This window comes from Aphidius gifuensis, linkage group LG5, assembly GCF_014905175.1.
Source record: "Aphidius gifuensis isolate YNYX2018 linkage group LG5, ASM1490517v1, whole genome shotgun sequence".
NCBI lineage: Eukaryota > Metazoa > Arthropoda > Insecta > Hymenoptera > Braconidae > Aphidius > Aphidius gifuensis.
In genome coordinates, this window is record NC_057792.1 from 16,782,300 (window position 1) to 16,802,774 (window position 20,475).

The 20,475-nt window shown below is 24.0% G+C and overlaps 1 protein-coding gene across 2 annotated transcripts in view; it reads left to right on the plus strand.

Moving 5' to 3' along the window:
* The window catches only part of LOC122857958, a 30,630-nt gene extending 10,373 nt beyond the window's left edge, over positions 1 to 20,257 (plus strand). Inside the window, exons 2-7 of one of the 2 annotated variants that reach the window (XM_044160533.1) lie at positions 666 to 1,028; positions 1,548 to 1,668; positions 1,882 to 2,063; positions 3,029 to 3,127; positions 17,598 to 17,707; positions 19,438 to 20,257. In XM_044160533.1, the coding sequence (XP_044016468.1) occupies positions 666 to 1,028; positions 1,548 to 1,668; positions 1,882 to 2,063; positions 3,029 to 3,127; positions 17,598 to 17,674 (842 nt within the window). In that variant the 3' untranslated portion in view covers positions 17,675 to 17,707; positions 19,438 to 20,257. The remainder of the gene's footprint in view (positions 1 to 665; positions 1,029 to 1,547; positions 1,669 to 1,881; positions 2,064 to 3,028; positions 3,128 to 17,597; positions 17,708 to 19,437) is intronic. The other variant, XM_044160534.1, reaches the window with a different exon arrangement.
* The last annotated feature ends 218 nt before the right edge of the window (positions 20,258 to 20,475 follow it).

Genomic DNA, 20,475 nt, shown 5'->3' on the forward strand with positions numbered 1-20,475 from the left:
AAATTATGAATAATATTAATTTAATTATCATTTGTTAATTTAATTTCGAGAAAATTCAATAATATTTTAAATTTTAAAATTATAAAGACTAGAGAAAAATATTCAAATTAGTAAAAATAAAAATTCCAATGAATTCATTTATCACTAAAAAAAAGAAAAAATAGGTCAAATTCTTTTTCTTATAAATTTCATTTTGATGATGATGATGATGATGATGATATGACAAGGGCAGGAAGGATTGAGGGTTGATGTATAGGGGAAAGAACAATTTGCATGCGACCAACTTAATCAGTGCCAACACCTTGTGAACGCGTTGTTATAACGACTATAACTGATTTTATCATGTAATACGAAAAACAGCTCAAGAAACGTGACAAGAGTATTTTTTAAATAATGATAAAATATACCTCATTATATTTCATAACTTTTTTTCAATTTTTTTTTTTCAACTAGTTTGTGTTAATAATCATTTAATGGTACTACTTATTTTGTATACTTGATTTGTATCAATTGAAAATGAACAAAAGATGTCATTATTATTATTTTTTTCTACGACAAACAATTTGCTATAAATATTTTATACAAAAAAAAAAATATTAGCTGCGGTAACAAAATAATAAAGAATGAAAATTGATCGTTTTTAAATGTTGCTTTTTCTGTTGCAGAATGTACTCAACAACTTGTAATTAAATCAATCAATGTACCACCACTAGTACATGCTGGTGAAGTTGATTATGTTATTCTTGATTGTGATTATGATTTAAAAAATATATCAACAGAGGGTCTGGTTGTTAAATGGTTTTACAATTATGATAATGTTGAGTATCAATGGATATATGGCTCTGAGCCACAAGCTGATCCATCATCAAGTCACATTGATGTTGGCTACAAAGCAAGTGATGATCCAGTCACAATGTATCGTGCTATGAAACTCAACAATCCAACAATTAATTTAACCGGTGATTATAGATGTGCTGTATTTACATTTGAAGATGAACAAATTGCAAATGCTAGTATGATTGTTTATTGTAAGTATTTTAATTATTTATTTATTTTTTAAAATGAATAAAACAATCAAAGTTATAAAAAAATATATATTAAAAAGAGAGAAAGAAAAACATAAAAATTTGATTTTGATAGTAAAACCATTGAGACAAATTTGAAATCTCGTAAAAGTTTCACAGAAACACGATCAATCTGGTAAAACGTGCATCACCTGAGTTGAGATATACTATTCTTTGTGGGAGGGTATAAAAACAGAGGAAGCAATAGATACAAGGGATATAAAAAGAGAAAAAAAAAAAAAGAATAAAAAACGCGTTGAATAAAAGTTTTGAGCAGCAGCAGCAGCACATACCAATAAATTTATAAAAACATTTTATACAATTTTATTTTCTCTTATTCACATGAATTTTATATAGCCTATAGTTATTTCATTTTTTTTTTTTTTGTTCATTTGTTAAAATAGTTTTATTTTTTATTAAACTCTTTTTATTTTTTTAACTGAACTGAAAAATTTATAAATTTTTTATTATTAAAAAATATAGCGACAGAAGAAATATTTGATTTGAAACATCGAAAAAAAATTGTGGATGGTAAGGAGAGAGTTGAAGTGACATGTAATGCCGAGGGACTATATCCACAACCCAGTATGGACATAACTGTCAAGTAAGATTCATCAATTGAACTTTCAATCAAATAAATAATTTTTTTTTTTTTTAATCAACATATTAAATTGTCAATCCATCAAAATTCATTTGACAAGTTTATTTAATATATTTAATATAGATTAAACGATTGGAAAATTAAGGATTAAATGATTTTTATAAATTTATCATTTATTTAGATGAAAAATAATATTTTTGTTTATTTATTATCAAGTGATGTGCCATTGAACGAGACTGAAACTCCAGATTTAACGATGCGAGAAGATGGAAAATACGATATAATGACACAGGTATCAATTATGGATGAAGATTTACCAAGAATATCACTCATTAAGTGTACACTCAGTATACCAATTGCAAATTATACAAATCCAAGAGAGTTTACATACTATACTGGTAAGTTTTATCCAACAATTAATTGTCAATTTATCGATTTTAATTTTATTAAATTACAATATATATCTATCAAGTGAATACTCAGTGGCTCACTTGATTGAAATTAATTGTCAGACTTAGAACTTTGATACAAGATATATTATTATTGTACCACACATGGCTAAACAATATTCAATGTTGTTTATTTAAAAAGCCAATAGTTTAAATTATCAATAATACAACATCGTTATAAATAAAATTCAATTAATTAAACAAAAGAATCAAATTTATTTCTAAATAAAAATTATAAAACAATAAAAGAATAATATTTTTAGAATAAAAAAAATAAGAAAAGCTCAAAATTAAACTGAGTTTGTATAATTTTAATTAAAAAAAACAAATGATCAAGTAGAAGTTATTTTTTTTTCTTGTATTTATTTGTATTTTAAAATTAAAAAAAATTCTAAAACTTTTTTTATAAACAATGCTATGAATTGATGATAATAATTAATATTAAAATGACAATTAATCTTTGTAAATTTCTAATTAAAGCTCATATATATATCAAAGATAATAATAATAGTATTATGAGCGGTCACGAATTAACTATTACGATAATGGAATACTATTGTAATTAGTAATATCTTGTTTGTAAAATTATTGAGCTATATTATTTTAGATAAATTGGAAGCATTGATCATTACAGATGGGTGTTTGTATATTAGTGAGATTAAATATAATACAAGGCTAAAATCAAATCATCATCATTACTTTGATATTTTCATTTTTTAATATAAATTTGATAGTTATTTTGATTGTGGCTTTAACAGTCGTACTACCATATATAATATAACAATTTCAAAGCTTTTTTTTGGATAATAAATATATAGGGATTTTTTTTATTTATTTTTTTTTTATTTCTACTATTCTTTGTTGCTTTTGATATACTTTGATGGAAGTGGCTATGTCGTGTTTGTTGTGTGCAGGAACACCAACCAGTACGCCTTCTGTTACAACAAATTTGCTGAGAAAAATGGAGATCCAGGCGATAAACAGCTCAGAGCCAGACACTGACAATGGTGGTGGTAAGACTTGTCGTTATAAACCTTTTTTTATTATTTTTTTTTTTCGTTTTTTATATTCGTCGTTTAATAAATTTATTCTCTTTTTTATTTTATTTTTTTGTTTTATTTCTATTTCTCTATTTCTCTTTCATTTTCTGTTCAATAAATTTACTTTTTTTTTTTTTTTTTTTGTTTGAGACAAGTTAATATACGCGAAAAAAAATAAATGAAAAAAATAATAAAATTATCCAATTTTAAATTTGTCAAGATTTTTTAAATTAAAACGAAATAGTAAATAACAAAATGACCAACACACGCACACACAAACACACTGACAGTGTATTTAAAATTTTATTTTAAAAAAATTTACAAAATTCAGAAAGCTCATGTTATTTTGGATAGTTGAATAATTTTTTTTCAAAATTAAATGTTAAAAAAGACAATAAAAATAATAATAATTTATTTATTATATAAAAATTCAACAGCACCACCATTGCCACTGTGACCCCCGTACGTCACACTATTACCATAAACTCGCTATTTGTTTTATCTTTTATTTTTAATTTATATATTTTTTTTTCGTTTGCGAAATAAAGCAACCTGACGAAATGTGATGCTCATTTTGTCTGTGGAACGAGTCAGTCGTTGTATGCATCTATTCTCTTTTACTCTTACTCAGTATGTGGCTTCAAAAACCCATACACCAGCATGTTGCTTGTGCTTTTGCACTGAGATTTTTCTCTCCCATTTTCCTTTTCAACTATTTTCTTTTTTGTTTTTTTTTTTCTATTTGCATCAAGCATGCTCCTATTTTTTTAGTGTGTGTGTTTGTATTTTTTTTTTCTATGTGCTCATTTTTTACCAGCGTCAAAAGTAAAAAAAAAAACATAATAATAATAAATAAACAGGGTGGCTTATTTTCTGGATTTATGTCAGAAAATACTGTCGTTCAAAATAACGTATATAATCAAGTATACTCATATAAAGTAAATTTATAAAATTAAATTGATATTTTTTTTTTTAAATTATAAAATAAATAATAATTAAATTATTATAAAATCGATGATAAAATGAAGTGGATTTTTTTATGATACTTATCATAAAAATCTTGGGATTAAATGCGATACTTGATATCTTTTTTTTTTTTTATGCTTTTCATCAGCTCAGTTTTGATATACATTTGTAATAAAATATGTCACACAAATATACGTATTATTATGTGTCTGAAAAGCTCATGAAATAAAGAGACTCAAGATGTGACTGAGCTTTATCCAAATTTACGTTATTTCATAGTCAGTTACAACTAGACCCACCCATCAGCCCCTTGACCTGATAACATCACTCTTCAAAAAGAAAAAAAAAGAAATATAAAAACCTATCCAAAGAAGACATTTGCCAATTTTTTTTTTTTATTTTTATTTTTTATATACAACTAGGGAGGAGGATGTTGAAAACGACTTTTCAAAAATCTACAACAGCTGCACTCTCAGCTCATGTATCAACTCACTCATATATATATTTTTTTTTTATTTCTATTTTATCCTCATCTTCAGCAACAGATTCGTCATTTAAAAAACTTTATAAAAAAAAAAAATAAATAAATAAATAACTATGAACGTAATAAAAATATAAAGTAATATGACAAACAACGTAGATTTGATTTTTTTTATATTTTTTTATTTTTTAAATTCACTGAGGTAAATATTTTTTAGATGTAAAAGAATTTAGTATATACAAAAGACCCCGTAGGCAAGTTTTGAAATGTATATGTTTGGTTATGCTGAGAGGATTTCATGCAAACCTATATCTTTTTCTCTGTACCTTCATGAATTCTCAGTACATGAAAGTTGGAATAAACTGTGATTCAATGTCAGTATGTTTTATCTGTGTATGTTTGGATTTAACCGAATGTCTATATGTATACATATATTAAAATATATATACATAAAATGAGAAATAATATACCTATCTGTCTTTTTTTTTTTGTTTTTTGTGAAAAGAGATAGAGATAGACTTAAAATATGAGATATTATGAAGTGTGAGAGATAATAGAAGATAGTTAAACCAGTTGAGAGTACACGATCCGTGTCGAGACTATATAGTAGTTGTGTTTTCATATACATATAACAACGACCTTTCATAATATAAGACTCGTATTAACACATGCCCAACTTTTGACTATTTATTAGTCTAGTACCCATGATAATGTCATCTGATGAGTTTTAAGATTGAGTACACTTGCATACACTATTTTAATATTTATTTATTTATATACTTACTTATCATTTTAAAAGTTAAAACCAACCCTATTAATTTAAATTTTTTAAATAATTTTTATTTTATATTTCTTTGGTTTTTAATGTTTAAATATTTTTACAAAATTACTATTTTATTTTACTAATTTTTTATTTATGTTTCTCGTTAATTACTTAAATAATTTTTTCGTTTTTAAAAAAACCTTTTATATTTTTTTATTCAATAATTTATTCAGAGAATAAAAAATTTATTTTATGCAAAACATTCAACCTATTTTTTTTTCTTATTAAATTTTTAAAAACATTAATAATTCAATTTTAATATCATTGAACTTTTATTTTTTTTATTTTTTTTTTTGTTCTCAATTTATCATAAAGTAATAAAATTTATATTTAAAAAATCAATAATGATAAATAAATAAATATTTATAAAAAAATTTATTTAATAAAATTGGTTAATAATTTATTGATGAATATGGAAATTAAATTTATTGATAATTACTTGTTAAAATTTTAAGTATAAACCGAGTTCATTTGTTATAACAGTGTATGACAATATTGATGATATTGATGATACTAATAATAATGATAATGATGATGATGATGAGGTAGTATTGATAATGCATTTATGAAAATAATAAAGCCTCAACAATATTGTAATAGAGTGCCTGGAGGGCAGTATCCCCATTATAATCATAAAGGAAAGCACCCTTATAATTAGTCAACACAAAAAAAAAAAGGAGATCCCTTGAACTAACAAAATAATAACAAAATAACTTTGAAACTCTACAAATAAATTATTATTTTTCATTCTATATAAATCACGGATAAAATCCAAGCAAGAAAAAAAATACAAAATATATTTATACATTTAATAAAAAAAGATAAACAACAAAAGAGATTTAAAAAAATTAGGAAAAATAAAAAAAAAAACAAATAGTAGTCAGCAGTTTTGATATTACAGTCGTAATATCCACAAGAGGCTTATTAATTTTCTGTAAACTAAAGCTTGTTTTAAACTAAATACTTTTGTGCATTTGTCATGTGTCTTGGTAAATAAATTAAAACAGCGATTTTCATTAAGGCAAAATTAAGACTTATTATATTTAAGAAATAATTAGGGATTATAATATTATTATAAATTTTTTTTTAAATTAATACAAATATAATTTGCAGGAGAGATTAGATGAGTTTTTAAAATTGTTAGGTCGTTTTAAGATTATAATTTATATAAATTATAAATTATTTTATTAATTCATTGAATAATAAAATAAAGTAGAATTCTTAAAATATATTCGTTCTATTAGTTTCAATTTTATATGAAGAAAAAAAAAATTAAGTATTGATAATTATATAACATTCAAATCAAAAAGATTACTTAAATCATTAGAAAAAAATTTTTTAATAATTAATAATTTTGACAACTTTTTAGTGAATTTTAAAAATAAAAATAATTTAATGACTTTTTCAGTTTTTAACCTTTCATATATGGTACTGCACCAAAGGTTAGTAGGGGGTCATTTTATTTTTAGAAGTAATCAAGAATCTTATATTTAAGAACAAAAGAAAAAGTGACTATAAGAGAAAATTAAAATGGAAAAAAATTGCTAAAGATTTAGAGATAGGTTGATTGAAATTGAAAAAGAGAATAAGTATGAAAAAGTGAGACAAAGTTTTTTTTAAAAAAAAAATAAAAAGAAGAAGATGGATATTATATTATCACAAGTTGGATAAGGCGGTGAGATGGAAGAAGTAATTAAACCCAAATGAATTCGAGTACTGTTTAAAATTGCGTAATGCGTTCTTTGTTTAATTCTACTAGTCTATTCGTTCAACACTACTACTGTCTCAATATATATACCTATAGTGTTTGAAACCCTCCTCATTTTTTTACCCTTAACCCTTCTCCACCAAGCCACGACACTCAACTTGTCCAATCCTTTAGCATGTCTACAGTAAATTGCCGCATCGTATTTCTTCTCTCATTTTTCAATTTCACTTTAACAATTTGGATGGAATTTCTTGTTTTTCTATTTTCAAAGTTTTTTATTTCAAACAAATATATATTCTACACTCAGTAAAAATAATATATGTATATGTAAAATTTGCATTGTATTTATTTTAATGATTTTCAAACAACTTTTATATATTATAAAGTGAAAAAGTCGAGATGTAATTTATTATTTTATTTTTTTTTATAAATAAAATAGTGCAGGTGTTTATACTGAGCTTTAATATATCTTCATTTTGAAGTATTACTATTTTACTTTTGCTTAATTTTCTATGATATTTTATACACAGTCAACGCTAAGTTAATTTTGACTTTTCCCCAATTCCCAAAACTTGTTAGTTATTTACAACGACAAAATTTTGCACAAGTTTTAATATATATATGAAAATAATATGCGTGTGAATGGTATTCACATATTTATTTGTTGTTTATAATAATACAAGTTTTTGAAATATGAATTATAAAACGATTGTTTGTTATGTCAGATTTTCATAAAATGTAGATGTCTGAATGTGATTGTTGAAAATATACTGCTAATGAGGCTAAAACTTTATGACTCGTTCCATTAATAATATTCAATTTTCAGGTACTCTTTTGGCACTTCATTAAAATTTCAATCGTTATAAAAGTACTGACTAAATTATTATTATTATTATTATTATTATATTCCAAAAATAAATATTCTTGAATTTTCTTTAATTTCATTGATGAAGAAAAAAAAAAGTTAATCAATAATAAAATAAACTAAAAAATAAAGCTTTTATTTTTATATAAAATGTTTTTTTTTTATACTTATGATAATTTAGTTAATAACAAAAATAAAAATTAAAAATAATGATAAAAAAAAAATTTCTATTAAAAATTAATGGATTATCAAGTTATAATTTATAAATTTTTAAAAAATTAAAATAATGAGATGTATTAAATAATAATTTATTCAAGAAAACGTGACATTATGGAATATTGTGGTTTAACTAAAGTGTGCAAATTTCTTGCATGACTGACACTCAAGGACAATGGACATTCTCAGTAACTCTTTTTACTAAATTTTGTATTCAAATCTCATTCCACTCATTAACGAGTTTATTGCTGACCCTTTGAAAACACATATATATATATTGTTATAAATGGTACTTCAATAGCCAAACTCTGTTATTGTATATATAGATGTTTAAAACGTGTTCATTGCCATGCAACTCCAGTCAACTAATTCATTTACTACTGTGTGGTCAAGTCACGCGTTCAATGAGGGCACTCTTCAGTATTTCCTATTTCACATATATGGCTCATGCTTGTACGATATGTGTGTTGTATATATTTACAACTTCCGTGGCTTTTCACTGTTGAATAAATCAACCATACTATTTATTACGTAGTTTACCACAAAATTGTTTTTTTATTTTTTCTTTTTATATACTAAAACATCTTTAAATTTTTATTTTACATGTAAAATTGGTTATTCAAATTTTTCGTCTGACAGTGATTGAGTTGTACTACTGAAATATGTAGTTTTATTTTCATGTTTTTTTAATTTTTAAAAATATTTTAATAAAATATTAATTGAGATATAAAATTAATGTTTTGAATTTTGATTGACATTCATTCAATGTCAATTGAATTGATACATTAAAAATTTATATGTTTAATAATTATTATATAATTTTTTGTTGATTAAAAATGAATTGATTTGTTGTGAGTTATTCAATGGATCGAGTTTTATTCATTAGAATATTTTGATATTGCAACATAATGAGATTACTTGTATTACGAAAATATTTAATTGATAATTAGTAATTAATAGGGTGTTTTGAATGCACTAATTAGATGAAAAACATTTTTAAATTTTTCCCAAGTAAAATAAATAAATACCTAAATGTATGATAATTAGAAAAATTTCGATAAATGTTTGATAATTAAACACGTAAAATTGAATATAATAAACAAAAGTCATTCAACAATTAAATAATTAACAATTTAAAAATGAGAAATAATTATTGAATATTTATTGATAAAATTAAAAACTCTTTCAATCTAAAATATATATGTAAATTGGATTTATTTCATCTAAACTGTCATTTAGTATTTTTAAAATTAAAATTTTTCATTAATTACCAAGATAAAAAAATATTTAAAAGCTTTCAATTTAAATTAATAAATAATTGATGTGATGGTATAATATTTAAATGCCAATTTAATATATATTAATTTATGCAAATCTTGTACAAGCATATGGATACTTTTTTTCTTTTTTTCGAATATATAAATTAGTTTTCTCCTTTTAATTTGAAAGCCACAGGGATATTATGTTAAATTAATTATGATATTGATAAGTTTCAAGAGAGAAAAAAAAAAACAGGGAAAAACATCAACCCCACAGTAGAATAACAAGCTACACATTGGAAAGCTACCCTCAACAACAACCCCAAGAATAAAAAACAAAAATATATATGATTAATCTCATAAAGTACACATAGAGAATAGTTAAATTCATAAATTCAAACAATGACGTAGTACAAGCTCGTATTATTATCTTGAAACTGATCATTTACAATGCCTTTTGATAAATCACCATATTCAATTACACTTAATGGTCCATTATATATATAAATACACACTATATTCTATCTAGTGAACCAGTTAAAAGCTATATGATATGAACCAACCAACACTCTTGATACTTCAATATATTTCATGCTTAAAATTTCCCAACTTTTAAAAAAAAACAAAATACACGTCATACTTTTTTTTGAATGAAGTTTTAAAAATATAAAAATACAAAAGTTTTTTTGTTAAAAATGAATAATGAAAATAGACTAAATCCAAAATAAATTATCACTATTATTATTATATTTTTAAAAAGATTAAATATTAAGTTTGATGTTGGGTAAAGAATTTAGAGTGAGAGTGTAAATGTAAACAAAAAAAAAAAAGTAAAAAAAAATATATACGTCATTCTGTATATAAATCATATGGAAGTTTAAAATTATGATAATATGAGCCACATGAAGTTTTACTTTGACCAAATATATACTGTATATATACAAACAGTCAAACTATTATATACCAAGGATTGAGAGACTTTTGAGAGAGAGATGAATTTTGTATAAATGTTTCAACGGTAGACGATGAAGCTTCACTGAAATTTCATGACCCAGAAGATCCCTTCTTTTGCACGAAAAGCTATTCAAACGCAGTGAAAAGGACTGACAAGGATACATATATATTATACGTGGTAGAAAATTAGAAAGAGAAATTTTTTTATTTTTATAAAACTCAACTGTCCTACTCAACTAGAACGAGCTTAATTCGACTGTAACTTAACTCTCCAACATTTGACCGAGTAGAATTAAATCTTCCATGTGGCAATCATTTTTTACTTACAAAAAAAAAAAAAATATATATTCTATTTTTTATCGACAAGAATATCATATGAATAAGCTACCTAAATTAATACTATTGATTTTATTATTACGATATAAAAAATAATATATCAAGAGACTCGGTAGAGTCTCGCCTCAATTTTTAAAAAGCGAGACTCTTTACCGGGTATAAGTATTTTAAGTCAGTGGTCCGTGACGTCGTCGTTTTTAATTTATCAAATGTCGTTCTAATTATTTGTTAAAAAATAAAACAGTTTCTTTATATATATCGATGCCTCTCTTTAATGAGTCTACTCGATTTTTTAACAAATAATAAAAAGATATAAGAGTCAGTAAAGCCAGGTATTAAATCTTACTAAAAAATAAATTTTCAAACTGATAATATTTCTGGGATTGTTTTGCATACCCCGCGCCTATCCCTACTCCTGAATTTTTTTTTACATGCATATATGTGTGTGTATGCAGCCGCATGTATTAGTTATTTATCATTGATGGTATAGCAGAATTTGTTTCTTTTTCCTTTTATTTAAAGCGTACATATATAGTATACATAACGTTTGAATTTTTATATTCCAGAAAATTAGTATTCGATTATTATTTATTATTTATTATGGTATTCACAGTCAATTTAAAGTAGACGAATTACAAATATAATTTATTATTAATTTAAACAAAATAAGTGAAATAAAAACAAAACATAAATTTACAATTAATGTCGCCAAAAAGCCTCAATTTTTAAATACCTGTCTATTTATCATACCTTTAATAATCAAAAGACGTGAAATATCCAAAAAAATGTCAAAATTTTGAAGTATAAAGTTGAATAATTTGCTGGATAAAAAAAAAATTAGGCGCTTTTTCGATACATGGTATAATAATAATATAATAATAAAAACTGCAGCGCCTAATTTTTTTTTTAGTTTTTTTTTATCCAGCAAATTATTCAACTTTATACTTCAAAATTTTGACATTTTTTTGGATATTTCACGTCTTTTGATTATTAAAGGTATGATAAATAGACAGGTATTTAAAAATTGAGGCTTTTTGGCGACATTAATTGTAAATTTATGTTTTGTTTTTATATAAAATAAAGTTTGAAATGAGAAAAAAAAAAAGATATAATTTTTTGAATAAAACAAATAATTTCAAAGATAATAAATTGGTAGATGAAAAAGTAAGACAAAATAAATAAAAACAAATTAAAGAATAAAGAAAAATAAATAAAAAAAAAATATATATATATATAAAATCTTCAACCGGAAGTGAAAAAAGAACAGCAATAAAATCATCCTGGACTTTGACTGTTTTTTAAGATAAAAAAAACCGCGACAAAATGGTGAAAAACTTTTTTACCTCTACACTTTTTGATAAGAAAATAAGTAGATATATTTATACGAAAAAATAAGGGATGGCCTGCCAGCTTGATACTTATTTACATATATATATATTTATTTTTATTTTTTTCTATTTTTAACCCTCGTTATATACAATATCTTTTTGTTTTTTTTTTTTTCTTTTTTAATTCTTTTAAAAGCTTTTTGTTTTCTTGGTTCAATTTATTTTTTTGCATCACTTGTTACAGGGTCTAAAGGGCTATATTTTGAAGAAAAATTAAAGTGGAAAAAAAAATGATAAAATCTCATTTGTTTTAGATAATCAAGTTAATCCATTTCCATGGTACTCGAATTTTACAAATCAATCAATATTTCAATTTTTCTTTTTGAAAATTTAACGAGTAAAAAAATTTTAATAATAAAGTAAAAATAATAGTAATAAAAAAAAAAAATATACGTGAATATTTTTAACAATATAAAAATAAAAATATATACTTTGACATTTTCATGCGTCAATTTTTATTTAATATTATATATTTTTCTTCATTTTTATTTCAATTTTTTTTCGACTATTTTTTATTTTGTTTTTCATCAGGTGAATATTTAAAATTGAATTGACACCCAGAATAATAATAAAAAAAAATTCTCTGAATTTATCATGTGTATGTGTGTGTGTATCAGTGATAGTAAATTGCAAACGTTTCACATTGAATGCCCGCAGGTATATCAGTGCCTGAGCTATTCTGTTGGATTCTCGCTAAATCCCCCGTGAATTCACCACTATATCTATTGTTGATAGGGGTGGTCACCATCCTCCAATGATCTCAATCCATAACCCTTTCAATCGGCTTAACAGCAAGTGATAATTTCATTCATTAAATAAACCTCAATACGATATTCGTAAACAAATAAATAATACTCTTTTCTCTCGCAAAAAAAAAAAAAAAAGCAAAAGGATAAATTTTCATTTCAAAGCACTGCGCGCAAATCCATTTTTTTTTCAATGAAATATTCACAAATATAATAAAAAAAAAAAAAAAAAATATTAATCTTTTCCATAGATAAATTATCAATGAGATATAAATTTTATAAAAATAAATAATTAATAATTTTTAATGTACTCAAAAAAAATATTCATATAAATTTATAAAATAATTTTACAAAATTTTATTATTTCAATTTAAGCTTTTTTCTTTGATAACATCAAAGTCAAATTTTTTACTAAATAATTCACTATGAATTGAAGTGAACCAATGAAAATCCTTGTGTTTATATATGCGTATCATTAAAATATATATAAATAAAGATAAATGTGACCTTCTTGATGTCCAGTTAGTTGTGGTTGCATGTTATAAATATATTCTCGATAAGGTTATACATAAAATCTCAACGTCAACAATGTTAAATATATATATTTCCTCGTTTTAAAGTGACTGTTAGTCTCGTGGGTAAAATTTGTATTTTCAGCTAACATATAAAAGCAGTCTGTTGCACGTTGACAAGCCAGAGCTTAGTATAGAAAGTGAAAATACAAAAGGGGGATGAGTTTTAGAAAAGGATTTGGTCAAAATTGACGCATTACTGGCTTTGAAACATGCACAGATATATATACAACATGTCAAAGTTAACATTGAACAAGTAAAATTTTCCATGTTAATGTGTGTATATGTGTAGTGTTTGTGTCAGTATAAATGTATATTTAAATTTGAAAAATAACATGTAGACAGAAGGTTTCCGACACTATACAGAAGGACCAGTCAAAGGTTGTGTTTGCGTTTGTGGTAAATATATGTATTCTTGTTTCAACTATATACCATATACAACATAAAATTTATCCTCTTTTTCATTTGCAACAACTACCTTGCTCAATCCAACTATCTAACTCATCACTAAAACTACTATCTCTATGTCTTTTGTCTTTTACCTCCTCACCTATACAAATTTTACATGTATACAAATTCATTTATTTTCACAAATACAAATTCATGGATTTTCACATATGGCCTACATCACTTGGTTTATATGCTCGTAGAAAATTATTCACGAGGCTGTGAGTATATGAGAATACAGACTAGTTTTGTACAATTCAGTTTGATATTATATGTATAACGTTTTATTTGACGTTAAACTATACTATTTATTAAAGTGTGTGAATATTGTCGAGCTAAAAATACAATTGTTGTTGTTTTGAAAAATAAAAATTAATGAAAAAAAATATATATTATCAATTTGTAAATCATAGATAGACAATATATAAATTAATGTTTTGTTTTAATTTTTAAATTTGTTTTTTAATCATTTTTTTTCTGTTTTATTTTGTATTTTTGTTGTTTAAAATAACTATTGTCATTTTTTTTTTTTCTTATTTTATTGTTGAGAATATTAAACATGAAAAAAATATAAAAAATAAATTTTACACAAATGACAGAGTTGAAGAAAAAAAAAAAAACAAAACTTTAAGAAAATAATTTGGAAGAGAAATAATAATAATAAAAAATCATAAAATAGGGTAGTAAAAAAAATAAAAAATAGACAAATAAATTGGTGGGGATTTGAAGGGTGAATCACGAATGTAAACTGGCAACGGCAACCATCAAAAATTTGGGTCAGTTACTTTCTATCTGTCCGTATATTTTTTTCTGTTTTTTTTTTTTTTTTACTTTCAGTTATCCCAAAACGATTCGACTCATTACCACTGTAATCGATCGAGCACAAATTGATTTTCTCATCTCTTTTACTTCCTTACTTTGAACGAAAAATAAAATTACTCACTCGATATATAAATTACTATTATTATTATTACAAAATAGCTTGATAAAGTATTTTAAAATTTACCTCAAAAACATTTTTGAATTATTAAAAATAAATGTTTTTCAACTAGCCAATATTTTCAAGTTTCATTATTACTTGTTCAATCGATTCTTTTTGTTATCGAATAAAATATATTTGTATTTTTTTTTTTTGCCCTGACAAAAGAAGCATTTATATATACATATAGATAAAAAACATATTCTCTTGACTGGGTTTTAAATCGATTTGAACTATCTTGACTGAATTTTTCTACTGATATTTTTTTGAGAAAAATGAAACAAAAATTTTCCCTTTTATTTTTATCGATAGATAAAAATTTTTTTTAAATAGATAAAAGAAAGTTTTTATTTTTTTTTTCAAAGTTGATGTATATATATGTATATGTTCTTTGAATATTCTGAATAGTGAGTTATTTGAGTGGCAACGATAATACAAATCCATGTTGAATAAATTTTTCTATTGTCGACATTTTATATAGTAAAAAAAAAAAAGTGAGGAGTCAGTGAATTTGAAAATATCACTTCTCGTCAAATCCAAGGACGAATCACTGAATAGATGAGAAGTAAAATGAAAAAAAAAAGATAAATAAATAAAAAATTTTTTGAGCATATAGAAGAGCCTCTTGCCACTTTGAATTGAATGATATATTAGACAGAGAAAATTTTTTCTCTTGGTGGTTATCGAAGCACGTCCGATTCAATGACGCAATTCACGTGAGGTTAACAGAGCATGGTTTATTTTCTGGACTGGGCAAGAGAGGAGTATTCATTTCCTTGGTAATAGTCCCATCGGAAATTGGCAGCCAAGTTTCAACTAAGTCACTGGCACCCTCACTTTTATTTTCACCACCCCTTTACATTATAAACCCTCCAAATCCCAAACGAACATTGAGCCAATATGTAATGAATAGTTGAAACATCATTCACAATTTATAACAAACTCTTTTCTCTCTTCCCATCTAATTTCCTCATCAGAAAAATAGAAAAAAAATATGCAATTCAAATTAAATGAAATTTCCAAACGAGCAAATTTACTGAACTATACAAAAGTCTTTGTTTATTTTACGAGACCGATGATATTTAACTGGGTGTATTTTATCCTTTTTTTTTTTCTATTTTTTTAAATCGATAATTGGGAAGGGAATAAATAGATACAATCAAGTACTAAACCGATTCAATCATTTGACTGAGTAAAAATAAATTTATAAATGTATTTTTTTTTTTTTTTTTTTAATTATTTACTTTAATTATAAATACTTTTTTTTTCAAATAAAATATTCAATTTGTTTCTTGCTTTTTCTTTACTTATTAATTATTAAAAAAATAAAAATTTTCAATTTATATTTTTCAACAAAAAATGAAAAAAAATAAAAATAATATTTTTTAAAAAAAATTTGATAATAAATTATTTATAAATTTATTTTTGTCAGTCAAAATGGAGTTGTTGAAAAACAGTATATAAAATTTATAGAAATAAAAAAAAAATAAAAATAGATATTTTAAAAATTATCCAGACTTGTCAAAAATCATTAGAGTGATTGGGTCAAAGGGTTGACTCGTTGGTGATTCGAGGCGAGATGATTGAGGGGGTGTTCGTTAGCGTTGGGCATATGCAGATGTGAACGATAAAATCGGGCTTGTTTCAAACGGATTTATCGTTCATCAGCGTCCATGACAGCGCATTCTTTATGTGCTCATAAAAAAAATAAAAAAATAAAAACAGCAAAAAAAATAACAACTATATACCAGCTGTATCGAAATAAAAAAAGGTTACTAATTCAACACACCAATGGTTCACATAAACAACAACATGAACAAATTATTTATCCTTTTTTTTTTTCGTTTTTTTTTTTGTTCATTTAATTTAGAGTCCTATGATATCAAGCATATTAAAACACCTTAAAGTGTATATTATTTTGTCACTATAAAATTCTCATAAAATATATCAACACCTGCTTCATCGAAAAAAAAATAAATAAATAAATAAAAATATTTACTATGCATATCAAGAATGACCTTTTTGACTGTTGACCTGTATAAAATTTACGATAAATAACCTGACATATATATTCGCAAACGTGTGCAACAATAGCAGATTGAACGTATGAAAATATTCACGTCTATTATAACAGCATCCATATATATTTTCAACGTTTGGTGGTACCATCAATTCAAACGAGTATAACTGTTGCCCGTTAAATTTTATCTGCCTCGTCTACTGGCAATTCTTGCATCGTTTCATCCCCTGGTCAGTTTGCTTTTCCTCCATGTCCCAACCCTTATTATCAAAATGTCCATTACCACTTTTAATCTATCCTCCAACCCCTTGCTCATCAAACCACCACCACCACCACTACTAGCATCACTAACTACCATTTACTTTTTCTCTTTCTCTCTTACTAACTCTTTAATATTTAAACGTATTCGTATGTTAAATCGTCAGCGAGAAGCAAACGACTTCCGTTCGTGCCTCAGGCTCATATACCATCAGTTATGTAACCACCATTATTTTAGATCATTTCTTGTCTTCTTATCGATGACATTATATCGATTTTACGACAATTAATCATAATTAATTTCTCTGTCTAATTTGTCTATTATAATTTCTTTGTTGAATTTTATTTTTGTTGTTATTTAATTACTAGTAATAAATTTGTTATTTGTTTTTTTTTATTAATTACTTGTTTTTCATTTGTTACAGCTGCTGGAGCATCAATATTATCAAAAAATATTCTATTTATTATCATCCCGATTTTTGGAGTAATTGGAAATCATTGATTTCCTTTTTTTTTAACGATGGATTTTTAAACGGTATGATTTATTTTATTATATAAAAATTATTTAATTTTGTAAATTTGTTTGTCAGTTGATGACAAATATTTGTATTGTTTTTTTTTTAATTTAATTATTGAATTATAAATTAACAATACCTTGGTGTAATCAGCAAACAGCAGACAATTTTAAATGAAAAACAAAAATCATTGAAGCTGGCTTGAATGTGTCAGGTTGAAAAATGTTTGATAACAACATTCAATGTTGAAACAGCATAATCTAAAATAAAATCAATTTTTTATAATAATAATAATGATATTTAATTATTTAAATGAATGTGTATTTATCCACTTTGTTTTTAATAAGTTTGTTGGAAAAACAAATGCATTGACATACGTACCCAGCAGGTGCCAACAACACTCGACATGACTCCATTCCATACAAGTCACAACAAAACTTTAACCCAGCCAAAAAAAAATATCCTCAGACATATCTAAATATTATTAAAATAAATAAATCAATAAACTCACTTTATTTATCAATAATTATGTCAAAAAAAATAATAACAATACATACCCAACAAATGGCGAGGATAGCCAGCCAGGATTTTTCCCATCAAAACAGTCATCTCGGCATCACCAGCTTCTTGATTTTTATAAAAACAAAAAATAAACCTTATATCAAGTCAAAGTCGTTAATGTTTATATATCAAAATGATCACGGTAAATTCACGAAACACATTCACATATATTTTTAATAACAAAACTTGGATAAATAACAATAATTAGTTGATTAATACTGAAATAAAAAAGGACGCGATGCAACTACGACGCGACGTGAGAAAAATAATTATAATAATGATAATAATAACGACTGGTCAGTGGTCAAGTAATTATCGATAAAGATCGCAGATGGCGCTGAACCAGACCCGGGAAAAAATTCAAAAAATTCAAAAAATAAAATACAAATAATATGCAATCATAAAAAAATGTATATATATTTTTTTTTCTACTCAAATATCAGATAGCAATATACATTTTTTTTTTTTTTTTCATTTGATTTTTCCACTCGGTGTCTGTTTGAACTGATGAATGTTACACTGCTCTTGCAATTTGATTATATTTATTTATATATATTGAAAATGAAAAAATTAAAAAAAAATTTATATAAATAAATAAAAAAGAGATGAATAAAAAATATATTGAAAAAAAAAAAGGAAAAATTGACTACAAAAAATCAAAATAAATAAATGAATAAAAGAGAAAAATAAAAAAATATGGTAGGATATAAAAAAAAAAAAAAAAAGATTGTTCAAGGGGGTTGGGTATATAGCAGGCGTGTTGGAATGAAAAATGTTCAGGGGGTAATCGTTAGCCTGGATTTTGTGGGCAACCCATGCGGCAAATACAATTCTAGATCATAAAAGTTTACCTTTTTTTTTTACCCAATTTTTTGTTTATTTATTAATAATGCCATTTTGAATGAAAAAAATAAAATAGTTTATATTTTTATAGACAATATTTTATTATTTCTTTTTATGTTTGATATATTTAATATTTTTATAATAAAAATGATTAAAGGCTATAATTTATGAATTTAGGTTTTTTGGAAAAGTTTAGGTTAAATAACAGGTATTAAAAAATTTAAATATATTTAAAAAATATAAACACTGCTAATATTTTAGTTTTAAATGAAAAAGGAAAATGCTTACCTGTATAAATAAAATAAAAAGTATTTGTTTTTTTTATGTTTTTATTTTTTCATTTCAGAATATATGACAGAGTCAATTCGCACGTATGAGCTTGAGCTCATTGATCCAAGGAAGATTGATTGGTCGACGGACACAAAAAAAAATCCATCTTCATTTGATGCAGTGTGCCTTCAACGAGGCATCACAATCCCGGATTTATTTAAAAAATAAAAAATTTAATGTGTGATACAGGCTAAAAAGCGAAAAAAAAAAAAAAAGAAAAATTGTATTTGATTTTTTTTTTTACCAAAGAAATAATTAATTTTAAATTGTTAAAAATTAATACCAATTTTGGTATATAAGAAAACATGTTGAAATGAAAAATAATCCGATGATAAAATTATTTATAGTTGTCATAAAAAATTTATATAAAAAAAAATGTAAAATAAAAAATAACAATCTATATCTGTCAAGAATCTTCACGTAGCTGATGATTTAACGTTTTTCCTGTCGAGTCTGAAACTAAGATGGCCTTATATGATATTAAATTTTTGATGTTGACGATTTTATTTAAAAAAAAAAAAAAAAACTTGTACAGTTGTATACAGAGATATAAAATATATAAACTCACGATATCTTTTATCTAGTTGTATTATTGTAAATAGAAATCAGATAATATGAAAAAATAAAAAAAATAATGTCTAGCCAGTCTAAGAATATACTTAACTAAATAAAAAATAAAGCTCTGTAATTCTTTAACATCAAGTTGATGTAATCCGTCACCTAGTCTTGTAACTATAAGAATCCACGAGAATTAATTAATAAAACAAAGAAAAAAGAATTCTACCAAATATTTAATTTTCAGTTGATTAAAATTTTAAAAAAAAAAATAAAAACACCAGACTAAAGATTCAACATTTAACTTAACCCAGTCACATTGATTAACACCAAATATAAATTAGTAAATAAATTAAATTTTAAATAATCGTAAAAGCTCTCAAATTATTTAAAAAAAAAAAAAAAAGAAATATAAATAAATTAAATACGATATATATGAAAATTCAAAATTATATTTTTCAGTTTTATTTAATTAATTAAACATTATGCTAATAATATA